The following is a 14,485-nucleotide window of genomic DNA, read 5'->3' as shown; positions in this document are numbered from 1 at the left end:
TGAACATCAACTCTAACTAGTTCAACTTTATTTTACAGGACTCTAGCTTTTGAACATAAACATGCATTGATAATTAACAAATACACAAAATAAATTATATATATTCTAATTAATTAGGTAATTCATCAAAAAACGAGACTAATTTCTTACTTTTTTTGTCTAAATTGAAAACCTACATTTTTCCTAAGCTTAGCTTTTCTTGTTGTTTCTCTATTCTGAGCAAGCCTCCTCAATGTGTGTTTAAGTGTGTGTGCGTGTGCGCCCACGCTCGTGCGTGAAGTGTATTGTGCGTGCGCGTGCCTTTGAATAGTAATGCAGACGAAAAGAAATTTCGTATTAGATGATGTATTTATAACAAATTTAATTTTAAAAAGATAAAGAGAAAAGAAATTTATGTGCATAAAGCATATTTAGGCTAAAATCAAAACCGAACCAAAACCGAAAAACCGAAATTCGAACCTGTTTTTTCTTGCTGGTTCTCTATTCTAGGCAAGCCTCCTCAATGTTTGTGTTTCCGAAAACAAATATTTCAAGAAAAAATATATTTAATATTTTTTTATAAAACTTATTGTGCAAAAATATTAAGGGAAATTACCTTTGCATCAGTTGTCTTTGGAACATCTTGCTCTGAAATAGGCTCTTGGCGGATTACTCAATGCGGCGAATAAGTAATTTAAAACTAAAAAATCAAAATAAAGGAATTAACTCATCCAAACACTAAATTTCACCTATACTATAAATCACAACATTTAGTTAATTGGGGATCATTTAGATTTATTGCCATTTTTTATATTTAATTAATGTAGTAATTTAAAGTCATAACATGAAATACGTTGGCCTATTCATGAACATCAACTCTAACTAGTTCAACTTTATTGTACAGGACTCTAGCTTTTGAGCATAAACATGCATTGATAATTAACAAATACACAAAATAAATTATATATATTCTTATTAATTAGGTAATTCATCAAAAAAACGAGACTAATTTCTTGCTTTTTTGTCTAAATTGAAAACCTTCCTCTTTCCTAAGCTTAGCTTTTCTTGTTGTTTCTCTATTCTGAGCAAGCCTCCTCAATATGTGTTTAAGTGTGTGTGCGCGCGTGTGTGTGTGAGCGTGCGTGAAGTATAGTGCGTGCGCGTGCCTTTGAATAGTAATGTAGACTAAAGAGAAATTTCTAATTAGATGATGTATTTATAACTAATTAAATTTTAAAAAGATAACGAGAAAAAGAATTTATGTGCATAAAACATATTTAGGCTTAAATCAAAACTGAAAAAAAATCGAAAAACCGAAATCCGAACCTACTTTTCTTGCTGCTTCTCCATTCTAGGTAAGCCCCCTCAATGTTTGTGTTTTCGAAAACAAATATTTCAAGAAAAAATATATTTAATATTTTTTTATAAAACTTATTGTGCAAAAATATTATGGGAAATTACCTTTGCATCAGTTGACTTTGGAACATCTTGCTCTGAAGTAGGCCCTTGGCGGATTACTCAACGCTGCGAAAAAGTAATTTAAAACGAAAAAATCAAAAAAAAGGATTTAACTAATCCCAACACTAAATTTCACCTATACTATAAATCACAACATTTAGTTAATTGGGTATCATTTAGACTTATTAAAAATTGTCATTTTTTGTATTTAATGTACGCAATAATTTAAAGTCATAACATGAACTACGCTGGCCGATTCTTGAACATCAACTCTAACTTATTCTGCATTATTTTACGAGAATTTAGCTTTTGAACATTAACATGCACTTATAATTAACAGATATCAAAGAAATTATATATATTCTCATTAATTAGATATTTCATCAAAAAAAGAAACTAATTTCTTGCTTCTTTTGTCTAAATTGAAAACCTGCCTTTTTGCTAAGCTTAGCTTTTCTAGTTTTTTCTCTATTCTGAGCAAGCCTCCTCAATTTGTGTTTAAGTGTGTGCGCGCGCGCGTGCGTGAAGTATATAGTGCGTGCGCGTGCCTTTGAATAGTAATGTAGACTAAAGAGAAATTTCGTATTAGATGATGTATTTATAACAAATTAAATTTTAAAAAGATAAAGAGAAAAAATATTTATGTGCATAAAGCATATTTAGGCTTAAATCAAAACTGAACCGAAACCGAAAAACTGAAATCCGAACCTGCTTTTCTTGCTGCTTCTCTATTCTAGGCAAGCCTCCTCAATGTTTGTGTTTCCGAAAACAAATATTTCAAGATAAAATATATTTAATAATTTTTTATAAAACTTATTGTGCAAAAATATTAAGGGAAATTACCTTTGCATCGAACATCTTGCTCTGAAGTAGACCCTTGGCGGATTACTCAACGCTGCGAATAAGTAATTTAAAATGACAAAATCAAAATAAAGGATTTAACTAATCCCAACACTAAATTTCACCTATACTATAAATCACAACATTTAGTTATTGGGAATCATTTAGATTTATTAAAAAAAGTCATTTTTTGTATTTAATTAACGCAATAATTTGAAGTCATAATATGAACTACGCTGGCCGATTCTTGAACATCAACTCTAACTAATTCTTCTATATTTTACAGGACTTTGTCTTTTGAACATAAACATGCACTTATAATTAACAAATATCAAAGAAATTATATATATTCTCATTAATTAGGTAATTCATCAAAAAACAAAACTAATTTCTTCCTTTTTTTTGTCTAAATTGAAAACCTGCCTTTTTCCAACTCATGTGCACAATGTTGAAGCTGCTAAAGGGTGGTATTTTTTGCTCTCTCTAAGCTGTATTCTCTCCACATGACTCACAAAACAACACTATATAAAATCTCGAATATAAATGCTCCACTTAGAGTGAGATGAAGGGAGTATATAAAAGTGTAACTTACATTCCACTAACATTTTTAACTCTCTTATTTTTCCATTTCTTAAAATTTGTGTCTAGTCAAATGTGGACGGCATGTTGAGGGAGTTCTACTTAAAATTGCATGTCATTGCGGTAATATACGTTCACTTTTTAGTTACCGGACATATTGTTAATTTAAGTAACATATACAGTACTAATACTTTTTCATCATATTGTATGAATGTTGATATGACAAAAAAATTGAATTTGAAAGTCCAACCTGTAACAAAATGCAAATAAGAATAAAGTCAATACTAATTAATCTCTTTGTTCCATTCAAGATGACTACTTTCTTGAATGACATCGAGATTTCTAGTAAGTGTGAACTTCTCTTAGTTTTCTGTATGCGATACTATTACTATCCAAGTGCACTAGAGTTACCCAGTCTCCAAAATGAAACACAAATAATCAGTAGCAGGCAATACTTGAAATTAAAGTGTAGAAGCTAAAGGTAGATTAAAGCTTGGAGCAAGTAAATAGCTGGATCTGGTTTAGATCAACGCACTCGGCAAGTGCGTCCCTAAGCTTCGTCAAGTCATCTGTTGTGTGAGCAGCACTCAGAGTTATTCTTAATCTGCCAAAACATACCTTACATGAAACTCAAATAAACTTGTTGAATTAATACGAAATTTCACTAGTTTCACATACCTGCACGAGTTTGGCGCTACTGTTGGAGGTCTGATTGCTGTTATGTGAAAACCTGATTTCAAAAGATGCCTGTTTCATCAAGACAAACATGTTAGGTAGTGTGGACGCAAAGCCTGATAATAATCGCGCATGTTTGACCTGCTTGCTTTCAGGGCCTTTTCTTCACTCCCCACAACAAAGGAGATGATGTGACTTTCTACAGGAATTCCTGTCAAAACACGGAACTCTTGCACCCGTTGCTGGATAGCAGTCCTACGCCATGCTTCCTTCTTCGCAACAATGACGGAAGCTGCAAGTAGGGACAATAAAAGGATAAGCGTTTGGCAATGAAAGTCGAATAGTCATATAGAGCAATAATCTTCTTCTCAATAAAAAGGATAAATCATTTGGAAATTATGCAATTCTAATATAGGAAACTGTAGACAACATATTACCCTTACAGATCATTTTATTTACAACTTTACCATTAGAATTAACAATTTAATAAACAATACTAATAATGTAACCCCCCTATCCACTAACACTACTAACACTACTTCCACTACTTTTTCTTTTTTGTCTCACTTACTGTACCAACTGTGCATAAAAATCCATACCGTTTCAAAACTTGTTATTTTTAAGAGATGGAGGTAGTACTAAATATGAGGATAAAAATCAATTGTCCCCCTCCTCATCTTATACAAGACAACTGAAATGTATAAAATAAATGAGAAATATGTGCTGACATAAATTTTAAGAAACAAACCATGGGCAGCAGCAGCAACCGGCACAGGCGTAGAAGTTGAAAATATAAAAGCACGACCAGTAGATTGGATGAGCAACTTCCATTTCTTGCTGCCATCCACATGAAATAAAATGCATCAATAGTTTACTCGGTGATTTATCAAACAAGTAGTAATTGTCATATGTGGTCACCAAACCAGAGTGCATAGCATGAAATCTATGAGGTTGAATTTCTTATAAAAAGAATGGCGTGGTTGTGTCACTTAACTTGTATTCGATATGATTTCAATTCTCCCAATGATCCTACAATGTTTGGACTTGCACTAAATGCATGGAACTTGTTCAGAAATATAAGTAATTTATACTTATACAGTAACTTGCAGCTGAGTTCATATTTTGATGTATTTGGAATCCATGTTGCTATCTGAAAATTCTATGTGAACAAAAAAATGAATCCAGAATCATAGAAATGAATTAGTCTAGGACACTAGCATATAATACAATATCTCCAAAAGAGTGCAAAGTGATTAATACTACCTGCATGCAATGAATCCGCCATGGCAACCCGCAGCTTTACTCAAAGTCCCGATGGAAATATCAACGTCATCTTCACAATCAAACATTTCAGCTGCACCACCACCATTTTGTCCACACACAAAGGTAGAATGGGCCTAGAAATTCAAAGAAAAATGAGCCATGCCGACAATACATGTGGACAACAATTACAAACTATGTTGGAATTATCAAGAGCATTATCAGGAATACAGCATCACAAGTTATCTCCAGAGTGTTCCTTGATGCTATTTTCTTTAACGAAAGCAAGTACTTTTCTTTTTTTTACAGCAATAGTAGTTAGTCAGCATGCAATTCATTTTAGCAGAATTCTCGTAAATTATTCAATTGAGATAAATGAATAGAACTTACATCATCAATTACAAACAGAAATCCATGCTTCTTACGGAGCTTTGCCAGCTCAACCATGGGTGCAAAGTCTCCATCCATGCTAAACAGACTGGAAAATGAACAAATCAAGTATCCAAAGTATAATCAGCAAACTGACAAGCATATACACATCAAGCACAGAGCACTCGCCATCAGAGGAATTGTTTCTTTCATAGTTATGTTTCTGGTTTTCTTAGAGAAGTGGCAAAACATTTGCATCTCAATGGTAGAGAAGACAATAAAACATTGAAACTACAATGTCTCTGGATCTAAAGTTCTCAATCTAGGAGGCAAGATACATCCTTTCATCAACAACCAATCTTGATTTGAACTAGATTTCAACAAATATGATATTCACAAGAAAAAATTTATCCAAGTTCCAATAGAACAACCAGGCACAAAATTTACTTCATTATGTATTTTAACAAATCTATTTCCCCCAAAACTCAATATCATGGTGACAGCTAACTGAAATTAGTAGAGTACTAAGCAAATATATTTTCAGATCAATCATTGCAATAAGTGACTGACCTATCAGTTACAACAACTTTTTTCTCCATTGGACAATTTGACCTGTTTTTAACCAAATAGTTAGTGGAAGCCTTCCAACTTACATTTCAAAAAAAAGAGAAACTATAGACAAAGGAATAATAAAATCAAAAAGAACCCTACAATAATTCATCGAGATGGTACATATCGCAGTGCCTGTAGACAAATGCCACAGCATTTCCTTGTTTCTCAGCGAGGCGAATACCATCAATAATCGATGCATGATTTAGGGAATCAGAAAATATAGCAATTCGGTCATCTTTTGATGGTTTGCGACCAGCCATAAGCCTACCAATATTTCCAACTGCTGTCATAAAGGCCATGTTGGCTGAAAAGCCTGTTGGACAAAGAAGGCAATCCTAATATTTAAGATTAGAACAATGAGTAATAAATTTTTGGCAAAAAAAAATGATGGCATGAAGCAGGGGATGACGATCAAGTACATTTTAACCAATGAGAATAAATAAAAGGATAAACTACAGCTTCATAGATGTAAAAAGGATTGTCACTGGATCCACTAAAGACAATAGCCTAATGAACATATAGCATCAGAATTGCCATGATTTTACAATCCTGTATGTATTCTGAGATTAGAATTAGAAATGAAGTTATTCTTTATTTACTATAAATTATAATCAACATCAGAATGCGAACATCGTTGCTTCTGATAACAAGGAGTTTTTTTCTGCAGTGAAGGATGCAGCTAGTATCTAGGCATGAATGATCAGGAAGAGATACCATAATTCAGTCTCAACATATTCTATCTCATAGCTAAAAGTATATTCACAACATGGATTCACAGTGATAATTTATAAATACATGAATAGTTTATCAAATTATATACATCTATGCAGAATTCAATAAAATGGAAGCTGAAGACTTCACAAAATTTCAGAACTTGGACAGTTAGGTACCGCGAAGTCTATACAAATCAAACATTTGAAAATCACCAACAAATATGATCCCACTAAAACTAGAGAGAGAAGCCATACCTCTTTTCGCTTCAGATTCGCAAGCGATGATTCAAGTAGCCTGTGGTAACTAGTGTATCCACAGATCAAAGCAGAGCCTCTAGGACCCATTCCATGTTCTTGAGCTGCCTGTATAATGAGCAGCAGACTTATATAAAATACAACAGACATAATGTAATTAGAGGTGACGAAATGGAAGATGTGCATCTAGGCATGCCTTGATTGCAGCATCCCTAACCATGGGATGTGAACTCAATCCCAAGTAATCATTTCCGGAGAAGACAATTAACTTCTTAAACTCCCCATCTGCCCCATTTTCATACACCGCATCGTTATCGTCCCCTAGAAACTCAAAGGGAGGGTTACTGAGTTTTCCACCAAGAATTTGCCCAACTTTGTAAAAAGAAAAATAGATTGATTGAATACCTGAGCTGGGGAGATTGTGGAGCCATTTTTGGAAAGTGGATTGAGAAATTAGGAGTTCAACAGAAGCTCTGTCCCATTGGTTGGGAGCATCAAAAAGTTGAAATTGGTGGTGGGGGTTTTGAATGGAGGCGGATTGAAGAATGGGTCTGAGAGAGCGTAAAATTTGAAGGGAGTGGAGTTTGGCAATGGCTTCTCCCACCCACATTTCCCACCCATTCACCTCCATTCTTTCACGCTAAACACACTGGTGCAACCAGAATTCTGTCGGGCGGACTAGTCGAGGCGTCTGAACATGGCTGCCGGCTGTGTTGGAGGCTGCGCCGGAGAGAGACCACAGAAATCGCCGTCGATTCGGTTTGGGAAAGGGTCCTCCGAGTCTAGTTTTTGATCGAAATTTCGAAATTGCTATAGTTTCGATACAAATTCCATGATTTTGTCCACTTTGTTTAATTGATGAATGATATTATAAATTTTTTAGAAATTTGTTTTTTCACAAATCTTTAATTTGATACTCCCTCCGTCCCACTCTAAATGAACTATTTCTATCCCGACATTTGATTTTATGTAGTACTCTTAGGGTGTGTTTGATTTGTCGGGAAACATTACTAAAGAAAAAGGAGTGGGCGGTTTATGGAAGTCTTTTTCTTTAGTTATAAAATTTGGGCCTCTTGTTTGGTTTGGGTTATAACATTCCATTATTTTGATTCTTATATACGTATTACAACCTCATGTCCTTTGGAATGACATTTATATCCTCCAATATTATGTTGATTCACGCATTTGTCATGGGCCTTTTATGTTCTTACTTGCAGAATAACTTTCTCCAAAAGAAAAAAATCGATCTTTGCGAGAGATACCAACAACACTGAAATCACTTCGCAATGAAGACAACTTATGTCACAAATCGCCATGAATTTCTTCGAATCAAGTTTTGTGAAGAAAACTGTGCTGGAGTATGATTCCAAAATCTTCTCTCTCTTCTTCAAACTTCCATTAGAAGACCTTTTCCATCTTCTTCTTTTTCACCGAATATTCGCCAAGCGTCTTCTCTGAAACCGTAGTGCTTTTAATTGTCGCATCAACCCCTCTTATTTCAGGCAACGAAGACACTGTCTCATTCAATCTCCTCTCTTTTCTCGGTCGCCGCCTTCGTCTTCCTCTTCTTTCACCTCCTTCTCCGTAAATCTGCTAAGAAAAGGCAAAGTGGCAAACATTAGAACATCTCATACATGTAATTTCTCTGTCTTTATCGTGATCGTGATTTGTTTGTTGATGTTGTTGGCAGAAGAGAGGGAATTAGAGGAAAGTCATGGAGTTTTTGGAGTGATTTTGAGTTAAGAAGATGGAAAGAGGAAATTCATGTAATTAACTTGAGTTTAAAAAAAGGCAGTCAATGTGAGATCTCGCTGTGATGATGTTTGGAGTGATTTTGAGTTGAAGAAATCCATGATGTTTTAGGAGTGATTTTCGATTCAAGGTTTTTTTTGCTTAGGTGAGAATGACAATGTTTATCCTCTTTTTTGTTGGTTACAAAATGAAATGTTGTGATGTCGGAGAAAAAGAAGGGGCAAATGAGTAAGTGCAAATTAAATATAGTGTTTCTGTCCCGCTCCAGTTTTGTATCAGTGCCTTTTTGGCTGATTAGCTAACTTCAGAATACAGCCTTTTAGCTTGGGCCTGGGTGCATTTCAAGGGCCATAAAGAAAAGGTAACAATCAAACCAAACATCTGCATTTACCATTTAACATTCCCTATGTTGCCATATCCGATAAACCAAACACACCCTTATATGTTAAAATAGAGAGAGTTAAATAAGAAAGGGGGAAAAAGTAAAGAGAGTGATAATTCTACTTTTAGAAATATGTCATTTAGAGTGGGACTCCCACAAGAAATAGTTCACTTAGAGTGGGACGGAGAGAGTATATAATATAACAAACTTAAATAATTGTTGAATTCTTTCCATCAGCGACAAAGTCTAGCTATATTTTACTCCCTCCGTCCTACAATAAGTCTTCTTTTGTCATTTTGGTCCATCCCACAGTAAGAGTCTAATTTCACTTTTATCATAAATGGTAAGTAGACATCATATTCTACCAACTTATTTAACTCACTTTTATTATAAAACTAAGTGAGACTCATATTCCACCAACTTATTCAGCCTATTTTTCTTCATATTTTTTAAAACTCGTGTCATAACTAAATAGGAATCCTCTTATGGGACGGGTGGAGTATTTGTTACCATTACTTAAAAATGCTAGGATAAGCCTTGCCCTAAAAGCCTTGTATGGTTTTCCATCTCATTTTAATGTGGTTAGATTTTATCGTCATTGGAAAAATTCAACAACTATTTAAATTTCTTGGAAAAAAACAAATTTTTAAGGTGTCAATATACGTTTTATAAATTTAGCGTGACATTACGTATAAAATATACACTACAAAAATGGTACTTAGAAAATGAGATTTACATTTTCTTTATACCCAACGTGGGATCTGAATGGAGAAAATCATTCAATTAGGTGTGTCTCCATTAACCATTTTTCCTCTGAGGCAATTGAGGGCTTATAAGTATTTGATCCGGTCAGATGAGACACCTAATTTGTGATTTTAAACTCATTAACTAATTTCCACATTACTGCGTCAACCAGACTAAAATCAATTAATTTCACAATTAGTTATACGAAATAATCAATTCATATGTTATATGTGAGAAATACTAATTAATAATAAAACATTTATTAGATAAATAATTGCTTTACACATTTATAATTAACTAATATACCTTTTAATATTGAACAAAAAATATCTCATAATAAAATGACAAGTAACATTATAAGACACGTATTAGTAGGGCATATATGTCTCTCAATTTTAAAATCTTAATGTGCCAATTTTTATTCAAAAATATTGTTTAATAATCCATGATTTTATAGTGTAGGTCTGAAGATTGGAAGGTATAAATCCATATCGGCCCCGTTAACTATGCAAATGATTAAATTATTATAAAAAAACTTAAGGGTAGACTATAAAAATGGTAAATACTTGGAAAAATGGAATTTGTACTTTGGTATCTGAAAATAAAAAAATTTACATTTTAGGTATCTGAACAGAAAATAATCACAAATTAGATGCCTCAACTGACTATGTAAAAGACGTACACGCTCTTAATGGCCTCATGGGAAAAATGTTCAATGGAGGTACCTAATTTTTATTTTTATTTTTTTTCTTCCTTTTCAAGTACCTAAAATATATATTTTCCACGTCAGATACCAAAAAGGTGCAAATCCTATTTTCTAAGTACCATTTTTTTAGTTTACTCCTAAATAAAAAGAATGAACATCTTTTTTGGACCTTCTATTATGGATTGGTATCAAATTAAGTATTTTTGTCCCTGGCTAGGAGAGACATTTCTTTTTGACAGATAATTTAATAAAATGGGGTTTTATTAGTAAAGTAAGAGGGGAATAAAGTAAAGAGGAAAAATTAATAGAGAAAATGCCAAAAAAATGACTCACTTATCTTGGAACATCCCAAAAAGAACATGAATCACTTAGCAAGGGACATAGGGAGAACTAAAACTTTAAAAATGGCATAAGAGGTCCTTCAACTTTGAATATCGTGATTATTGGACATTTTTTTGCCCAAAAATACCCTCAAACCCCGAAGGGCATTTAAATCAAGTACTTTTTCACTTTATTCACACAATTTAGAAATAAGTACTTAGGCAATTCATAAATATCACATCAAGTATCTAAAAGGTATATACTTTTTCAACGCAAATGGTTTCTTCTCTAGATGGATTTGATTCAACAACTTCTAGTGCAGATGTTGCCCGTAAATCTTGTGTCACACTACTAGTATCATCCGCCGTCCATACTTTACATTGTTTTCTCCAAACTAGTTGTCATGTATTCCTCAAATTTAATATCGATATCATACCACTCACGTAACAATTAACTTGCTTTTTGTTTCACCATGTTTCTAGGTTTTAGTTTGGCCGAGGGACATCTGGCTCTTTTATTTCTTCAAGAATAACTCCTTTCCACTTTACTTTGTAGAACTCATCCAATAAATTGTTTTGATCTTGCTTGGCCTTCACCATAGCTTAGCTTTTGTTAGCTTAAGGCATGAACTTCCTCCGCATACTTGATGTGATATTTATGGATTGTTTGCATACATATTTTGAAAATTGTGTACAAAAAGTGAAAAGTATTTGACTAAAATACCCTTTACAGATTTGAGGGTATTTTCGTGCAAAAAAATAAATAAAAAAAGTGAAAAAATTACTTCTAACGATATTTAATCATAGTTGAAGGACCTCTATTGCTATTGCTAATGCTACAGTACCAAATTTAATATCAATCCATACTCCAAGAGAAGGACATGTAAAAAATTTTATTCTAAATAAAATACACTCTTTGACCCAATTAAGTTAAGCAGTATTTCTTTCCGGGTCGTTGAAAGAGGGCAAGAGTGTGACTCTGTGTATGTAATAATAGTCAGACTCTTGCCCTCTTTCAAACGGCGCCATTTGAAAGAGGGCAAGAGTGTGATTGTGTGTATGTAATAATAGTCAGACTTCTCAGATCCAAAGAATCCACTAGATCACGGGGTCTAGGAACTCAGAGAACCTTTGAAACCATCGGTCGTTGGGCACACAATCTTCCCCTGTTTTTCAAAACCCTCAACCCACAGTACTAACAACTAGTATAAGGAAGTAGGGATCGAATCCCACAAAGATGGAAGCGTAAGAGAGCATGCAAGATATTTGGACACTGGGTTTGGCTGCTGCCACGCATTTTTTTGGGTTGAGACTTAACTACTAGACTCGGGAAATGCAAATGATCTATTCTAACAGCTAGACCTAGGCAAATATAACGGAAACATGCATGGCAAAAACAAGATGTAAATAGGATAACACTCCAGCGATGAAGTTTTACCAGACCTAGTGAATAACTTTTCCTAAAGTGCCTAAACAGATGAATAACAGATCGTGGGGACCATTTTCCCAAAACAGCAAGGTACGAATGAAAAGCTGCAAAATAACTAACTAAGGGTTCAACTAACAACTAACTTCATCTTCCCCAACAATCCTTCACAAATTGCAGAATACAGAGTAAACAACGAATCGAAATAGAGCAAGCTGAATTAAACCATCAGATTACGATTAACTAAGGAAATTTGAATAGATCTACTACTACTAGACGAGGTAAATGAGAGAACAGAACTAAACATAAAAAACCATGCATAAATATAATAGATCTAAGCATCAGACGCTTCATCCGCTCCGGATCCAAGCCATCCACAACAGACAACAACCATTCCCATCTCCGATTACATCGATCCAACCAAGTTTCACCCGATCAACCACAATTCAACACCATTCAACTCAACACAACTCAGATCAAGTGCAAAACGCATCCAAAGTGAAACAGCAAGCAACGTAAACATGAAACGAAAACATAACATAAATTTCCATAGCTAAACAAGTGCAAATTCAGCAGAGATTCAACAAAATAAGGCCGAGCTTCGAACAACGAAGACTCGGAATTCAGAAACGGAAATTACAGACAGAAAGCTTTAAATTGTATCTTCGCCTCGCGTAGAGACGGTGGTGCACTATGATTATCAACTATGAACCGAACCGAACCCCCAAATTTGGTACCCCGTGATGTGTGTGTAGAGTGTGAGAAAATGAGCTAAGAGCTAAAGGATAGATGATCTGCGTTTCGCGTGCTCTTATTGATAAGGATGGAGTTGAGCTTCTAGATCCTTCCTTGAATTCTCCATTCTGCCCTTTGTCTAAGATGCTCATCCGTCTGGTAAATTTTCTTCTTTCTGCTCACTTTTTCTGCCAGATTCCTTCTCGAGGCAATCTTCTTCTTTCTTCCTAGATCTGACATTTTTCTCTACACACCTGGCTTACAAAACCTTGTTAGACCCAAGAAATTACAGAATTTAATCCTATAATCAATGCATGAAATTAGCCTTATCAGTCGTCCCAACAAAGTTGAGTCATTTCTCTTAAGTAAAATTTATGAATTTCAATTGCAAAATAACACCTTAATTAATGATCATTGTATCATAATTAAAACAACATATGGTGGTGTTCGGTTTCCAAGATAAAATAATATCAAGATAAAATCTAGGATTGAGTTGTGAGATTATTTTAGTTATAGAGGGTTAGCTATAACTAATTATCCCATGATTATCTATCTAAGATTGAGTTATGATGTTGAATCTCATGAATCAAACACATTCGAAATTTAATCTCGGATACAATCTTACAACCGAACATCCCATATATGTATTATTCTTTATGTCCCATTGTAAATGACATAATTTTATTTTTTACATATATTTTAAAATAATAATAATAATAAATAGTTAAAATAGAGAAAAATGAATATTCATTAACGAAGTACATTGATTTAAGTAAATGAATGGTGGTGCTATGGGTTGTTTGTTTAATAAGAAATGAATATATAGTGAAATACTAAAAATAATAATAATAAATAGTTCAAATAGAAAAAAATGAATATTCATTAACGAAGTACATTGATTTAAGTAAATGAATGGTGGGGCTATGAGTTGTTTGTTTAATAAGAAATGAATATATAGTAAAATACTAATAATAATAATAATAATAAATAGTTAAAATAGAGAAAAATGAATATTCATTAATAAGAAATGAATATATAGTGAAATACTAATAACTAATGTTGTGAAGTGAAGGATTGAATTTTGGATTTTGTAATATGATGATTCATTGCAGCAAAAAAGACGATTCCGTCGTCTTGGCGGACTCCACACTCCGGCCCGACATCATGTGAGGGGGTTAAATCAGGGTACGCAGTAGCCCGTTAAGGGGAATGCCTTAACCCACTGACTGCCAGAAGCCCATTTCAAGGCCTCACAGTTCTTGAGAGATGGAAGCAACTACACGACAGCAGGGATTCGAACCCAGACTTATTGCAACAAGATCTGCCCCTCCGTTGCCAACATGATTAATAGAGTAGTAAGTAGTACTCCCTCCGTCCCGGCTAAGATGACACATTGCTTAGCTAGCACGGGGTTTTAGGAGTTATTGGTTAAAGTGTTTAATTAGAGAGAGAAGGTGGGTGTAAGTATTAAAGTAGAGAGATAAAGAAAGATGAATATTTTAATAGGAGTGAGAAAAAGTGGTTGAGTGTATTAATTGGAGAGAGAAAGTTACCAAAAAAGGAAATGTGTCATCTTAGTTGGGACAAACTAAAAAGGAAAACGTGTTATCTTAAGCGGGACGGAGGGAGTAGTAACTAGCAAGCAGTAAGTAGTACACAGAAGAGTGCTCTAGTGTATTC

The 14,485-nt window shown here is 34.0% G+C and overlaps 1 protein-coding gene and 1 long non-coding RNA gene across 2 annotated transcripts; both read right to left on the bottom strand.

Annotated features, from left to right (window-relative positions):
• Positions 1-365: 365 nt before the first annotated feature.
• LOC148926352 (uncharacterized) lies at positions 366-2,278 on the bottom strand. Its single transcript, XR_016130433.1, has 3 exons — positions 2,146-2,278; positions 1,441-1,503; positions 366-679 (listed from the first exon to the last, which is right to left on the bottom strand). It is a non-coding gene; the product is annotated as an uncharacterized LOC148926352 (long non-coding RNA).
• Positions 2,279-3,087: 809 nt separating this feature from the next.
• Positions 3,088-7,601, bottom strand: BIOF (biotin F). Its single transcript, XM_048083815.2, has 11 exons — positions 7,146-7,601; positions 6,937-7,061; positions 6,741-6,848; positions 5,872-6,107; positions 5,731-5,772; positions 5,182-5,269; positions 4,795-4,928; positions 4,280-4,368; positions 3,673-3,823; positions 3,535-3,603; positions 3,088-3,460 (listed from the first exon to the last, which is right to left on the bottom strand). Exons 1-11 carry the CDS (start codon positions 7,369-7,371, stop codon positions 3,343-3,345), a joined length of 1,386 nt encoding a protein of 461 aa, XP_047939772.1. The 5' UTR covers positions 7,372-7,601; the 3' UTR covers positions 3,088-3,342.
• Between the last annotated feature and the right edge of the window lie 6,884 nt (positions 7,602-14,485).

The sequence above is a fragment of the Salvia hispanica genome, chromosome 5 (genome assembly GCF_029641045.1).
Source record: "Salvia hispanica isolate PSC_SH4W2 chromosome 5, Shi_PSC_v1, whole genome shotgun sequence".
Lineage (NCBI taxonomy): Eukaryota > Viridiplantae > Streptophyta > Magnoliopsida > Lamiales > Lamiaceae > Salvia > Salvia hispanica.
This window is presented reverse-complemented; position numbering and strand designations above follow the sequence as displayed.